Source organism: Periplaneta americana, chromosome 15, assembly GCF_040183065.1.
Source record: "Periplaneta americana isolate PAMFEO1 chromosome 15, P.americana_PAMFEO1_priV1, whole genome shotgun sequence".
Lineage (NCBI taxonomy): Eukaryota > Metazoa > Arthropoda > Insecta > Blattodea > Blattidae > Periplaneta > Periplaneta americana.
Window position 1 is genome coordinate 17,947,024 of NC_091131.1, and position 17,296 is coordinate 17,964,319.

Genomic DNA, 17,296 nt, shown 5'->3' on the forward strand with positions numbered 1-17,296 from the left:
ATATAACTATTTATAGGAAGTGAGAATAGTGACAATGGATTAAATGTAAGCAGAATAATGAGAAAGTGAAAGTGAGCGCAAATAGGAATGAGTGAAAATAGTGAAAAAGGGTTAAGGGAAGTGAACAAGTGACAGCATAAAATTCGTACCTACTAACATTTGAACGTTGGAACAGTGAATGAATATAAGAGAAAGATAGGAGAAAAGGTCAAAGAACAAATAGGACAAATAATTCAATATGATAATTTATAGAGATAAGTGAAATTGAGATTTTAGTGAATAGTAGTTAGAGGAAAAAGGGGGTTTGAAAGGAGTAGGCCTATATAATATTAGATTTACACGTATTAGGATTAAGGAACAAATAGAGAATAGCAAATGAAATGTAGGAGAAATACTGAAGGGGAGTTTAACCAAATAACAAAAAAGGTACACAGTGTGTAATTGGGAGTATCTGTGTAGACGTGTACTGCAAATAATGTGTTATTGTAATAATATGTTAATGGTGGCACCGGATACAGAAATGTGAGGTACACCATTACATGTAAAGAAGTGCTGTGACGAAATATATCATATCATATCATATCATATCACATCATATCATATCATATCATATCATACCATATATCATATCATATCATATCATATCATATCATATCATATCATATCATATCATATCATATCATATCATATCATATCATATCATATCATATATATCATATCATATCACATCATATCATATCATATCATATCACATCACTGCACGCATTGTACTCTTCACTATGACATAATTAGGAACATTAAATCCAGACGTTTGAGATGGGCAGGGCATGTAGCACATATGGGCGAATCCAGAAATGCATATAGAGTGTTAGTTGGGAGGCCGGAGGGAAAAAGACCTTTAGGGAGGCCGAGACGTAGATGGGAAGATAATGTTAAAATGGATTTGAGGGAGGTGAGATATGATGATAGAGACTGGATTAATCTTGCTCAGGATAGGGAACAATGGCGGGCTTATGTGAGGGCGGCAATGAACCTCCGAGTTCCTTAAAAGCCAGTAAGTATCATATCATATCATATCATATCATATCATATCATATCATATCATATCATATCATATCATATCATATCATATCATATCATATCATATCATATCATATCATATCATATATCATATCATATCATATATCATATCATATCATATATCATATCATATCATATATCATATTATATATCATATCATATCATATATCATATCATATCATATCATATCATATCATATCATATAATATCATGTATCATATGATATCATATCATATCATATCATATCATAACATATGATATCATATATCATATCATATCATATCATATCATATCATATCATATATCATACCATATCATATATCATACCATATCATATATCATATTATATATCATATCATATCATATATCATATCATATCATATCATATCATATCATATCATATCATATCATATCATATCATATCATATCATATATCATATCATATCATATTATTTACGAAACAATTCGTTCAGTTAAGATTATTTCATGCAGACAAACGGGCGAACAAGAAGAAGTGTAAGATCATCTTTGCAAATATGCTAAGCGAGAAAGGGACCAATGAAAAAGTATTATTCATTTATATTTTCCAAAAGTTATGGAGCAATTGTCTGAAAGTCCTGTATAAGCCTTTGATATGGGTAAATGGAACACGATCTCCTGACGCCTGTATGAAATACTAATCAAGAAGAGACTCCGCCTTGTGACAAGCTATACCGGCGTGTACCCCCATTTAATAGTCGTTATTATTATGCATTCGTTATGGATGGCATTGGCCCAATTAAAAACGGAGAGGCCGCCAGAAGTGGCTGAGGTCTTTGATAAAAATTTTATTTCGCAGTTTAGTAAAAACTATACAGTAGTGAAAGTTACGTGCGACGCTTTAAAAGTAGGCCTACATATATAGAGAACTTTGTGCTTTCTAAAATTTAATATTAGATAGTTTCCCCGTTCTTGAATTGTATTAGAAGAATAAAAATATTAGGCGCCGGTACAAGATTAAAGAAAAGCATTAAGATTCCTTGCATAAAAAATGAAGAACTGCAGACGACAACATCGACAATTACGAAATTAATGGGAGGCAATAAGAAGGTCTATATTTCCATTCTATTTCTTATAAGTTGCGTAAGAATTAAATTATTGATCTTGTCCGAATGATATTCCTGCTTGATTGCCATATATAGGATGTCAAAAAAGTTCGTTTACAACGTTTCAGAGTTGATAGAGAGGTAAAATTATTATTGAAGTTCATATTTTCTCTCTAAACAGCAATTTTAATTTTTTTTAATAAGGAGCTTAAGCAAATTTTATATTTGAAATTTAACTATTATCTTGTTATAAAGCCTTGGACCGAAGTTGCTTCTGTGATTATATGCTAAAATTGTGGTATATTTAGGTTCTGTCAAGCATAATATGCTGTCTGATCTTTTGGTTTTATATTTATGTGAATATAAATTAAATATATTTCGGTTATTGTGTACGAAATTCAATAAGACATTGTTATAAATTTGGTGGAAGTCGAATACTTTAAATTCTGAACACAGCAGTTCTGAAGGATAATCAAGAGGTTTATTAAGAAATTTTTATTATTCTTTTCTGTAGCAGAGTTATTGGCATGAGGGAGGTACTATAAGCACTACCCCTTCCTATAATGCCGTAGTAATGCGAGGTAAATCAGTCGCAAAGTATGGACAGTCAAGTAATTTCGTAGGATAATAAAGTAGTGAATAAAAGGAGCATGTTTTATCTCAACGTAAATGTTGGTCTATTATTATTCCGAGAAAGTTAACCTGAGAATATTCATTTAGAATGGGACAGTTACAAATATTGAAAGAACAATTGGATGTATGAATTTTTAAATGCAAGAGCGAATGAGGAGATTTCATACCAACAGATGTTAACGAAAGTGGTAAAACCATAGTTTTGGAATGATTTAATACAAGTAGGTTGGAATCAAACCAATTTCTAATCAATGTGATGCCATGGGCTCGGTTCTCGGGCCATTACTTTTTACGCTTTACATAAACGACGTAACAAAGGTCTTAAAATATTCTAAACACCACCTATACGCTGACGACTTACAACTTTACATTCATTCCCGAACTTGTACAATCAATGACTCTGTATCAGAATTAATTAAGATCTAGCATCTGTAGCTCAATGGGCGCAAATATTTGGACTCAGACTAAATCCAGACAAATCACAAGCTATAATAATGGGCCACCAACGAGCATTAAACAAAATAGATCTAGCCACTGAATCAAATACAAAAATAAATAATACCACAATTACATATAGTAACACAGTAAAAAATTTAGGGGTATATTTAGATTCAAATTTAAATTTTCAAAGTCAAGTGACCTACATATGTAAGAAAACTTTTTCCATAATTCATTCCCTCGGACACTTAACCAACGTTTTACCTCTCAGCCTTAAAAAGAACCTGATCCAAGCTTTAGTGATGCCCCACTTCGATTATTGCGATTCTCTATTCACGAATCTAAATACTGATCTTGCCCATAGACTACAGCGTGTTCACAATATCTGCGTTCGTTTCGTTTGTAACATTAGAAAATTCGATCATGTAACACAGTCACTAGAATTATTGTCTTGGAGTCCACTTAAAGAAAGAAGATTCTTAAACTCTCTCTCATTACTATTTAAAATCTTCCACACCTCCACACCCTCTTATCTAGCATCTCGTTTTGTGTACCTTTCACTACCTCGAACCCGGAACATGTACCTTCTCTCTATTCCTCTGCACAGAACATCCTTCTACTCATCATCTTTCAGCATATCTATTCCACGCCTCTGGAATTCTCTCCCTGACCATGTCAGAGACTGTCGGACGATATCAAAATTCAAATTTAAATTAAAACATCACATTGTAATTCATGGAATTGCTTGTTGAACACCTGTCAGGTTGCGCAACTTCGGCTTAACCCATGACATATAGTAAATACTGTAATTACTGTATGCTGTTGTAAAATTGACAATTAATATGTAATGTATTTATTATTATTATTATTATTATTATTATTATTATTATTATTATTATTATTATTATTATTATTATTATCAGTTATCACTATCATCATTGTTATCTCTGTTTTTCTTTCTTTTTTCTTGTATTAGCTTGATGAGAGCTCTATAGTGTTCTTTTGACCCTGTTGACCCTCTATAAGGCTATAACGTAATTGGTATTATTTACATCAGCGTGTGTATTTCTTTTTTGTATTTATATGTGCTATATGGTGGGATGGAAGAGAAGCCTTATGGCCTTAATCCTGTCAGATTAAATAAATAAATAAATAAATAAACAAATAAATAAACAAACAAATAAATAAATGAATAAACAAATAAATAAACAAATAAATAAATAAACAAATAAATAAATAAACAAATAAATGAATAAATAAATAAATAAATAAATAAATAAATAAATAAATAAATAAATAAATAAACAGATAAATAAATAAATAAATAAATAACCAAATAAATAAATAAATAATAAATAAATAAATAAACAAACAAACAAACAAATAAATAAATAAATAAACAAATAAATAAATAAATAAATAAACAAACAAATAAATAAATAAAAAATAAACAAATAAATAAATAAACAAACAAATAAATAAATAAATAAACAAATAAATAAATAAATAAACAAATAAATAAATAAATAAATAAATAAACAAACAAATGAATAAATAAATAAATAAATAAATAAACAAACAAACAAACATATAAATAAATAAACAAATAAATAAATAAACAAATAAATAAATAAATAAACAAATAAATAAATAAACAAATAAATAAATAAATAAACAAACAAACAAACAAACAAATAAATAAATAAACAAACATACAAATAAATAAACAAATAAATAAATAAATAAATAAACAAATAAATAAATAAATAAATAAATAAATAAATAAACAATTAAATGAATAAATAAATAAACAAATAAATAAATAAACAAATAAATAAATAAACAAATAAATAAATAAACGAACAAATAAATAAATAAATAAACAAACAAATAAATAAATAAACAAATAAATAAATAAACAAATAAATAAATAAATAAATAATTTGCATTAAAGTAGGTAACATCCCAAGTGTTACCTGAAAAAATAACAACTGTATCATCCGCATACGAAAATATCGAAGCATTGAATTTCTTAATTGTCAATAAGTCGTTGTGTTAGGAAATTCAAAGTGCACCTCCACTGTTAAGTTATAACAAACATAGAAAGTAATGTCTGCATGTTTGAATACGCATTTTATTGTATTTTTAAACACTTTCACTAATGCCTGTTTTGAAATGCTCCGTAAATACGTAATTACTGCACCTTGCAGTACATAAAATGCGTGTGATTACTGATTACGAAGTTATGAAGTATAGCAGACAAAGACGTAAGTGTGATGGAAGAAATCTATCTTGTGCTCCTTGGCCGCAGGTTCAACGTGAGAGACATCCGCGCGGTGCTCGGCGAGCACGACCGCGTCAGCAAGACGGAGACTGTGACGGTAGAGCGCCATCTGCAGAACGCCACTGCCTACGCCAACTTCAGCATCTTCACCTTCAACAATGACATCGCCGTGCTGGAGCTGGAGACCCCGGTGGAGCTGGGCCCCACCATCCGCCCCGCCTGCCTGCCCAGCGACGGTGAGTCCGTCTTCATTTGCTAGCTAATGGAAGACTCAAAATAGCTTCGAACTCGGGACGAAGCAACAAATTCCTCTCTCCGCCACAAATAACATAATTTATTTCTTTCAGTCCAACTCAGATTCCTTCCGAATGAGTACAGGGTTCAGTCCCATGTTGTAGGGGAGACTGTTGTACCTTTAATCACTACTTTATTTTTTTAATTTTGAGAAATGAAATTTTTTAAATGCAAAAATACTTGAAATATGGAAGATTCCTTTACAACTTCCTGTGTGTATTTTCCAGTTTTACAGATCTATTAAGGATGGAAAAAATAAAATGCAGGGATATGTAATGTGTTCAAAGGTACAACAGGATCATGTACCTTGGAACATACACTCTTGTAAGTTGGAACACGTGGAATATAGGAGGGAATATAGCTGTAAGAACTGACAATCATATTTAAAATGTATTTGCAATCATAAACCAGAGCAGGCTTCTCTGATTGAGATTTTATTTCCTGGAGAAGCAATAACTGCTTCAACAGCTTTCTTCAAGGCATCCGGATCAATTGGGGGCCTCTTTAATTCCAGACTTACTTCGTGACATGACCTTAAAATAAAAGAAAAACAAAAACCGATAGTATCGTGTAATTTGGAACATGTTCCATGGTACAAGATATTTTGTGTTCAAAGGTACAAGAGGGTGCACGTTTAAACAAATATGGCTCCGAAAACTAGAGAGTCAAATAAATCATGGAAATTAGAGTATTTTATTACTCACCAGATGATAGGGAACACACCGTACTTGAAAGATATTAACAAATGCAATCTGGTTTTGTGTTAGAAAACATACATCAATGAACGAAATGTTTACTTTTGGTACTAAAAAAATTCTTTTGTCCACGGAACTCACACTTTGCAATAAATCAAACCAAAACTACGATCAGAGCTACTTAGCGGCTTTCTCTACAATCTACTTCAGTTTGAGTCCTCTAGCTAGCAGCAAAAATTAAAAAAAAAAAACAAAAAATGTTCAAAGGTACACTATGCTAAAGGTACAACAGTCTCCCCTAAAAAGAGACGGGAGCCGAATTGTCTGTATGAAGTGGTCCCATTCATTTTGACATTCAACTATGTCCTTTCCTGAGTGTCAGTGAAGGAGGTACGTATGGAGTTGCGTATGTCCCAAAAGTGTAAAAATTTGAAAAACTTACTGTAAGGAAACTAGGCTATAAGAGCTACGTTAAAGGTTCTCAATATGCGAGCGAAGGAATTTTGTCCACCATTGCTGCTGATGTCACACTGCCGCGCTCGTGGCTTGCATTCTGTAAGCTCGCAGCTCCTTAACGTTTTGATATGAAGAGAAAAACGATTTATTTCGAGATTTGCACATGAATTATATAGTGAATGTAACGTTATTAACTAAACCAAGAATGAAGTCTCTGCGGTGCTGGAAGGCAGTGGCTAACGAGAAAGGTTACGGCGCGAATTGGAGTCACGTGCTTATCATGGTATCGTCATGACCATCTTGACCAGGGCTGGGCACCGGGAGCGAATCCAAACTCTAAACGGGGACGCTTAATATTCTTCCGTTACGATATCAACGCTGCACGGTGTTAAGCGGGGAAGGAAGGGGTAGAAGAGAAGTCAAATGGCTCCCCGTGAGAGAGTAGAATTTGCTCTTGGTGCCCAGCCCTGATCTTGACTATCGCCTAATACAAATACAGGGACATCATTTTATTTTTACTTCAATTTTTATTCTACCTGAGTTTTTGAATGTACTTCACTCCCACCCCTTCTACTAATGAAGTTCCAACTGTTCTCCAGACAGAATGAAGGCCACATATAGTAAACAGTACAGAGTTAGTGAATATAGTACGTTCCAGAAATATGTTCGCGTTTTCCAGTGACGAAAGAGCTTTCAATATTGAATCATATTTTCGCACAGGTACTGTCCGTTTGCCTACGTCGCATCCCGATTTCCCCCACTTGCTTCTGCACGCCCCTCTGTAAAAGCTGGGCTGTCTTAGCTCTTTTCTGAAAACATTAATTTCTGTTAGGAATTGGACGTTTACGTAATATTATACAACTGTTTAAAATAACTTAAATAAAAGGGCCTCGTTAAGTAATTAACTGTCACGAGATTTCCCACCTTTCTACGGTCCTGCGGCATAACCACTTGGACGGACAGTAGATAGCATGTCTGAGTAATTTTATCTGTGCGGGTCGGGCAGAAGTGAAGATTGAATTTATAGTACGTAAGGTACTCTTTTATGCAGTAGGTACAGAATTATTTCAACATGAGTTACTAGTACGAAGGACGAAATTGGTAATTGGGATTAGGTACAATAGTCTATAGTGCGATAATATGCACGAAAGAACTGAAGCCTGTATCGAAATGAACGGCCACCATTTTCAAAAATTGTGTTTAAATATTCATATTATCATTATTTTTCAATTTAACTTCTTTCTCTATATTGTACGCTAATGTGCTGTAGACAGTATAATATACACTGCATAATGAATACGTTCGCATGGATAACTCAGTTCGTGAGTAAAAACACTTATTCTTAATACAACTGTATTTTGATTAAACAAAAACCTAATGAAAATTATCGAACTCAGAATCGCGATGTTTCCTAGTTTACGTAAATGGATGAATTATTTTTCTTCCTTCCTATACCTATTAAAGTGATTTGTTTTGTTTGTGTTTTACGCCAGTATCATCGAACTCCAGCCGTGGAAGGGGGTAGCGAACGGTGTTTCCGGTTCTCTAAAGGTATAGCCAGGTTAATATTAAAAATGTTAGTAAAAATAAAATGATGTTCCTGTACATGTTCAAAGTTCTAAAAACAAAGGAAATACTATATTAAAGTCATGTTAAACGTGTATTTGTATATAGACTTATTCAATTATTTTTATTTTAGTACGTTATATTACGACGCTTTATCAACAGCTTAGGCTATTTAGCGTCTGAATGAGATGAAGGTGATAATGCCGGTGAAATGAGTCCGGGGTCCAGCAACGAAAGTTACCCAGAATTTGCTCGTATTGGGTTGGGGGAAACCCCCGGAAAAACCTCAGCCAGGTAACTTGCCCGACCGGGAATCGAACCCGGGCCACCTAGTTTCGCAGCTAGATGCGCTAACCGTTACTCCACAGGTGTGGACGATAATGTGAAGTTTATATTAAAAATATGAACTGTCAAATACACAAAACGTTAAACGAACATTTCACAATAAAGTCAGAAATCAAAACTAACGAACGGGTGAATACCGCTCTTAAAATGAGTTTAAAATCGACAATGCACAATATTTAACATCCGCACTGTAGTACTGTCAAAACAACCTTTTCCGATATATTTCGCAAGTTAAATTTCATACTGTGTCAGCTTCATTTTATTACAATATTGGCACTAGGCGGTAGATCTCTCTATTATAAAGATAGCATTGTTATAATTCTAACGTGCCGCAGTACCAAGTACAGGGGTTATATTGAAGGAGGGATAGGAGGACTCTGCCTTATGTCGATGTAGATTTTGTTACTCTGACATTGAAAAATTAGGGAAGGAAAACAATTATGGATTTAAAAATACTCAGATCTAATTATGTAACTTTTTAAGAAAGTTGAAGGGGGGTGGGGGGTTCAAACTCGGTTACCCCACTTGCGTACGCCCCTGCCTTAAAAAATTTCTCATTTTTCCATATTTATTCTGTACCAAGAACCCTAGAGGAATTTGGCAGCTCCGTAACAGATTCCGTATTTCTACAGTTGGGCACACTGAATATATGACATATAAATGACGTTCGGCTCGCTACAGGAATAGGTTTGGCTATAAGTTCTGTGAGATGCTAACTGCGCATGCGCAGACTTGGTATATGCAAGATGTGTAATCGGAGCATGAAGGTAACTTCACAGTATAGTATATACAGTCGCGAAGCTCAGTACGTAGTAAATATGCAAACATTAGATAGTTGCTCACCACTAGGATCGCTAATATCGCCTCATTACAGGCAATGCAAAATAGTTCCGTCACAGTCTATTGTTTCTAGCACCCTCAAAACTCAAGCTTCGTGACTGTATATAGTGGACTGTGATAACTTCTTGATTTGATCTGGAATATACACGCGAAAATAAATTCAGCTAAGAATCACGGTGGCACTACATGAGAGGTCCGCGCATGCGCCACAGCCAAACTGTTCCCGTCGCGAGCCCGCATCATAAATGTATCGCAATGGTAGGTTCAAGTGAAACAACCCCGGGTCATAAGCTTGAAACGGTGGAACCAAAAAGGTGTACTAGTGTGACCGTCAAATTACCCATAGTTCACCTCTTTTTCCGGTGTTTATCAGCTGTTTTGTTCATATTATTACGATTACAAATTGTTTCGTGTTGTTGTGAATATTTCAAAAGTGTAGTCAAGTTCAGTTGGTGTTATTTTTTTTTTATAAATAGGCTAATATTCTATTCGGCTCAACTGCAGAATATGTCCATTGACATGTCCGCCTATGCTTTAACATATGAAGGAATGCCAACATCCTTCTTGATAAGAGAAAGAATGTGGAAATGAAGTGTTCAGTCCATGTCACAACCATAACACTTTTAATATAGTACATTATGCAACGAGCCTATAATGATAGTAATTAAGAATCGAGTATGGATATTTATGAAACTCGCTTGCGCTCGTTTCATAATTTTCATACGAGCTTCTTAATTACCATTATAGGCGAGTTTCATACGACTTTTTATGCTCGACCATATTTCTAACTTGAAATTACCGGTATTCAGATGTATACATTTCCTTTGTATCTGACAAGATCGGAAGTGACCTTGTTCTAGGTCGTGAATTGTGAGATGTGCGCAGACACGAAAGTGTTGATTTTTTCCGAGAAACAATAATGTCATTGACCTTGACGTAGTCCCGTTAAACTTGATAATATTATAATATTATAACCTTGATTATTGAATTCGACATTGAAAAACGAGATGACAAATTAAATTTATTTGAATATTATTTACAATTAACGCTAATTATTATAGTGACAGAACATAACCGTCTGCGACAGTATTGGATTTCCAGCCTCCGTGACTTTTCGCTAATTCTCTTTCGATTGCATATCCGAGAATAATCGATACTTGCGGTTTTATAACGGTACAAAGCTGACTTGTCATTGGCTGAACAGTTGTAACCTGAGTCGTCATTGGCTGAAAGACCTGACCTTTAATGAGTAGGTGTACTTTAATGAGGTCCATTAAAGGTCTGCTACCAGGTGTATAATTACTACATTTCGGCATGGTCGAGCATAAAATATATAGTGAAACATACATTGATATAATAATCTGCTAGTAGTCCTGTTACCTTCACATCCATTCTAATCCGTTTACGTATGACCAAAACCGATAGTAGCAATTCAATATTTGGCAATTGGCGGTTTTCGCGGTGGATTATGGGGCGTAAAAGGTGTAGTTTGACGTTATATCTGTCGCACCGATTTCAAGCCTATTTGGCTTGGAGTACTCCCTCCTTTCTTTTTATCCTCTCAGAAGTGGAATGACAGATGCATTTGAGAACAACATGGCGAACATAATAAATGTTGGAAACCGGATTAAATATGAACATTTTACCAAACAAATATGTTTTTATTTTTTTCACATCTGAAATAAAAAGTAGTACAATTTCAAAATGTAACTTCCTCTCAAAACTCTGTGTTTTATTTAATTGGTTTCAGTTCACAAGAACTTGACGGGACGGATGGCCATAGTGGCTGGCTGGGGGCGTACGGAGGAGAGGAAACCGACGTCCAGCTCCTTGCGAAAGGTGGCGGTGCCCATCATGTCCAAAGAGGAATGCCTCAAGGCGGGCTACGCCAAGAACAGGGTCACCGACAACATGATCTGCGCAGGTTTTGCGGAGGGCAAGCGAGATGCGTGCCAGGTGAGAGTAAATCCGCCCCAAAGGCCATCATATTCGGCAGGCAATTACAACACCACAGCCGCCTCCCTCATGAACCACTCTTAGTTCTAAGAACATTAAAAATTAGCTTACAAAGGTTCCATAAAGCTTAGTGATTTATGATAAATTAGATCGCTCGCTCAATTCATGCACACTTCTCAACCTACGCTACGCAACATACAGGGTGTGTTCGGAAAGTATAAAGACATTTATTTATTTAATCGATTTATTTGATTTAATGAACTGATTTATTTTATTTATTTATGTAGCCTATTTATTATTTATTTAATTGACTTAACTGATTTAATTAATTATTATTTATTTGATCGATTTAATTAATTGATTTCATTTATTCATTAATTATTTTATTCATTTATTTATTTAATTTATTTAATTATATATTTAGGCCTTCCTTATTTATTATTTAGACTGTGTATTTATTTATTTAATCAGTGTAATTGAATTAATTAATTAATTAATTTAATTATTTGTATTATTTATTTACTTAATCGATTCATGTATTTATTTATTTTATGTAATCAATTAATTTAATTATTATTTATTTATTATTTATGTATTTACTTATTATTATTATTATTATTATTATTATTATTATTATTCTCTAGTGTTAATATTATATTATATAATTCCATTGCCGCTGTAATTTAAATTTTAGTTCCTATTTTATTTTACTTATTTATTTTTATTGTTATTTTTTATTTTCTATATTTCTCTTATATTCATATTGTATGTATGTATGTATGTATGTATGTATTTATTTACACTGCAAGTGGGCAAGCACCCGGTGGCAGTGGTATATACAATATTAACAATACACAGTTAAAATGATAAGCAATGCACAATAAAATTTACAATACATAATACAATTTACAACACATATACAATTTTATACACAATACAATAAGAATACACAATACAATTTAACACAATAATAAAACATAAAATAAAACACTTACTTTTACAACACAACCTACATAATTATGTATAGGTCCTACATAAGTTTCAATAATCTTTCACTTTACTCTCATCTCATTCCCTGTAGTGGCACTATGACGCATTTCACTGACACTTTAGCACACATTTCACTGACACTCTGTAACACATTTCACTGACGCTATATAATTTCTGTAACTGTAATTTTAATTCTATTTCCTATTTTATTTTATATTCTCTTATAGGTCTATTAATATTATATCTGAACTGCGGCCGAACACGAGCGCTGCTCATTCGGTCTCAAATTTTGTTAATACTACTGTATCTCCTGTTTTATATTGTTTGTATTATTTTATTTCTATTTCTCTTGTTTGTAATTATATTCTCTATTCTGTATATTTAAATTTAAATAAATACTTATTTAGGCTTAATAGATTTATCGATTTATTCTATTTAAATTATTTAATAATTTATTTATCGAATTAATTACTTATTTACTAATTTAATTATTTATTTATTATGTATTTACTTATTTAATCTATTTATTTACTTATTTAATAGTTTACCGTTGATTTTTACACGTTAAATTTCTTTCCATTAAGGGAGACAGCGGTGGACCTCTACACATAGATGCCGAGCGTGGATATATGGAAACTGTAGGTACGTATCATGACATCAATTTCGCATTACAGTTCGGGACTAGCCCTACGTTTTCAGTTATTAGTACGGGCTATAGTTATAGACCATATTAAAATACTTCATCCCACAGTTGTCAGTGACATATTTATCCTTTATTGAATGAATAATGTTTAATGTAGAATAATATACTCGTATTGAGCCAGCCAGATCCTGTCTCTTTCAACTTTCAACGCAGTATGACACATTCCGTATGTCTGGTTCCTCAACATCTAACTTACTTGTTTTTTTTTTTATTATTTTCCATTGATTTCTGAAATAGTTTCTGTCTGTTAACAGGATACGATTCTATCCCCCGTACATCTTCAAACTATTTCAATATATTTCTAGATGAAAGTGTTCATATTCTGGACTCGTATTTCTCGTGGAATTTTTTTTATTTCTCATATACTGAGAAAGCCCATACCCAGAGAGACATCCGAAAACCGCATTTGAGTTGCTTTTATTTTCTTCATAACTTCAGGATGACGACAGAACAAACGAGAGCACTTGGGATTTACGACTGGTCGGACGGACTGACACGAATGACGGTCTCTCGAACTAAAGACGAAGTTCTGGAAGTCAGTCTGTTTTATATCGAAATTTATCGTCTTTTTAATTTATCTACGTAAGGAGCAAGTACGTTCTCAACACATAGTATACAATCATATTAAAAATGAGCAATAATACGATAACTTGGACGAAGTGAAAGCGACATCAATAGAAAAATGAATGTGTAGGTAGGCCAGGAAAGAGATGCAAGATCGGAACAGGCTTCTGGAATGAAGGAGTAAATGTGCGAATGAAGAAACAAAAGAACGAATAAACGAATCAAACATATTTAAATGACCATATCAATGAAGAAATGACTATATCAATGGACAAATATGTCAAAATGGAGAATGAACATGGCGAAGAGATAATAAAAGCCTTAGGGTGGAAATTTCTCAAATCAAGGCGACGAAAAACCAGACTGAACTCATTATTTAAGGCACAAAGGGGACACAAAGCATGGACCAAGATTAGTGACACCATCATACTTAGGCAGAGCTGATCATATTATGAAGTTTAAAGCAGAAAACAAAGGAAAGACGTGGCAAAATTTTCCTTTGTTAACTGCACAATAGTAGACTGGAACAGCTTATCTGCGACAATCTTTCAGGGTGGTCCTCTCAAAATCAGTACATTTAAGGAAAGGTTGAAAAGATTAGTCTGAAGATTTAATTGTAGGTGCAGTGTAATTATCTAAGTTGTGTCATGTAATTAATAAAGTTGATATGTAATTAAGAAAACTTGTAATTACTTAAGCTGACAATAGTTGGTTATAATAGAAATACTATAAGTTAGGTTTACTTTTGTTTATAGTAGGGGTTATTTATGGCATAGTCTTTATTTATAGTCCTAGGTTTATTGCATTTATTTAGTAATAGTTAGAATTAATTTTACGTTTATTTTGTCTATGTTATTTATTGTTGTGATTATTGTAATTTTATTGCTGTAATTATTGTAATGTTATGTATATCATATCACTGCCACCGGGTGTATACCCAATTGCAGTTTTAATACATACATACATACATACATACATAAATAGCCTACATACATACATATACATAAATACATATATACATACATACATACATACATACATACATAACATTACATACAAATGACTGTAAAAATGGACGAGTGATAATTAAAGATTACATCATACATATATACATACATACATACATACATACATACATACATACATACATACATACATACATACATACATACATACATACATACATACATACATTCATAACATTACATACAAATGACTGTAAAAATGGACGAGTGATATATTAAAGATTACATCATTCAACAAATTATTACTTCAATGACTATGTCAATGGGCAAATCATTATGTCAATGGACAAATAACTACATCAATGAGTAAATTACTAAATCAATGAACAGATGACAGCATCAATAAGAGATGACTACAATATCAATCAGTAGGCCTAACTGACTATATCAATCAACAAATGGCTATATCAATCAACAAATGATTATATCAATGAACAAAAAAACCTAATCAACAAATGACTACATCAATCAACAAACGATTATATCAATGAACAAAAAAACCTAATCAACAAATGACTACATCAATCAACAAATGATTATATCAATGAACAAAAAACCTAATCAACAAATGACATCAATCAACAGATGATTGTGTCAATGAACAAAAAAACCTAATCAACAAATGACTACATCAATCAACAAATGATTATATCAATGAACAAAAAACCTAATCAACAAATGACTACATAACTGAACAGATGACTTCATAAATAATATATTGTATTACAGATGTAAGTGGAAGGAATATTTAAATAAACAGTCCAACAGGATTATCGTAAGAAAAAAGTTGCAGTTGGATTATGTAGCGAAGGGACAGTGAAGCCTAGGAAGCCCAAACTGAAGGTGGTTTCAACAATCCTTTGAAGTCATGACATGCCCAATGGCTTAATTATTGTAGGTCCTATATATGAAAATTACTACAATAATAATAATAATAATAATAATAATAATAATAATAATAATAATAATAATAATAATAATGTATTTTATTATTAGTCTATTATATTATTTTTAAGGAGGTAGTAATTAAAGTGTTGCTTTAACTACTATTGAATGTCAAGCTGTGATACTTCTGCTACATTTATTTTGTCTGTGCAGGAATCGTGTCATGGGGCAGAGGCTGCGCGCGTCCCAACTTCCCAGGGGTGTACACGAAGGTAGTCAACTACTTGGACTGGATCAACGACAAGCTGGGAGGCGAGTGTTTGTGTCCGCCCCCGAACTGATGCAACCTGCACTGCAGTATTTCTTTAATAATAATTTATTCCAATGTAAAACCATAATTTCTGCAATAAACCCACCGACAACAACTGTTAGTACGATTACTTATTTTTTTCACGTCGTTCCAAACACAAACTCCTTTCATATTTTACTTCATCATTATATTAATTAGTAATTACAAACGAAAAGTATTCCGGTATGGCATAGTTACGTACAGCGCCGTAGCTGCGTGGTATAAGGCGCCATGCCCAGGCTGCGGTACGGAATGAGCGCTGGTTCAAATCTTTATTGGGAAAAGAATTGACGCGCTGACATGGGAAAGGTAGTAACTGCCAAAAACGAAATTTTTCAGGGGAAGCAAAAAAACAAATTTATGAACACTTTCTCACTTACATTATTACAGAAAATGCTTTAAATGAAAGGCATACACTCATGTTTGTGTTACATATGAAATTTGAAAAGTCTGGCACATATTTATCTGTGAAATCCTATTTTATGGAAATAGAACATTGAAATCACTCCTTAGCCAAACTGAGAATTAACGTTATTTGTACATTATGCACAAATTTTTCGGTAAAATGCATGATACTTTTCATCGAGGAAGTCTAACATAGATAACAAGTCTCTCTTTTTGGCATCAGGGACGACTGGTCTTCTTTCAAGGCGTTGCAAGCACTGCAAGTTAGTGATTGACGTTAATGACTGTCCTTTCTTAAAAATCCTGTGCTCTGTCCACATTTCAAGGTCATTAAATGACTATCTTGTTTTTATTAGAGGAAAATCAGCTCTTGAGAGTCTAATCCAGTTGAGGGTGCTGATTTTGATAGGAGTTGTATTCAAAAACTTGTCACATTCTGCAGAAAAGTCGAAGAAATCTTCATCCTTCATCATTATTACATTATTAGGCCTTACCTCTTCTGGAACCATGGTCTTGCATCTTTTTTTTCTTTTCTCTATGATGCCAAATTCTCTATCACATGGCATGTAGGAATGTTCTGAAACCAGGAATTTCAAGTCCACTGAATCAAAATGTTTCTTGGCAATAATGTAAATCAGGACCATTAGACTCATCCGACTCTTATTCTGCCCTGCACAGTTATCAGCCCATATTTGTCTAGACA

At 33.1% G+C, this 17,296-nt stretch overlaps 1 protein-coding gene across 1 annotated transcript in view; it reads left to right on the forward strand.

Annotated features, from left to right (window-relative positions):
- LOC138714690 (trypsin-7-like) overlaps positions 1-16,270 on the forward strand; it is a 41,390-nt gene extending 25,120 nt beyond the window's left edge. Inside the window, exons 4-7 of the mRNA XM_069846753.1 lie at positions 5,548-5,756; positions 11,467-11,672; positions 13,247-13,304; positions 16,053-16,270. Coding sequence (XP_069702854.1) covers positions 5,548-5,756; positions 11,467-11,672; positions 13,247-13,304; positions 16,053-16,180 — 601 coding nt within the window. The 3' untranslated portion in view covers positions 16,181-16,270. The remainder of the gene's footprint in view (positions 1-5,547; positions 5,757-11,466; positions 11,673-13,246; positions 13,305-16,052) is intronic.
- Positions 16,271-17,296: the final 1,026 nt, after the last annotated feature.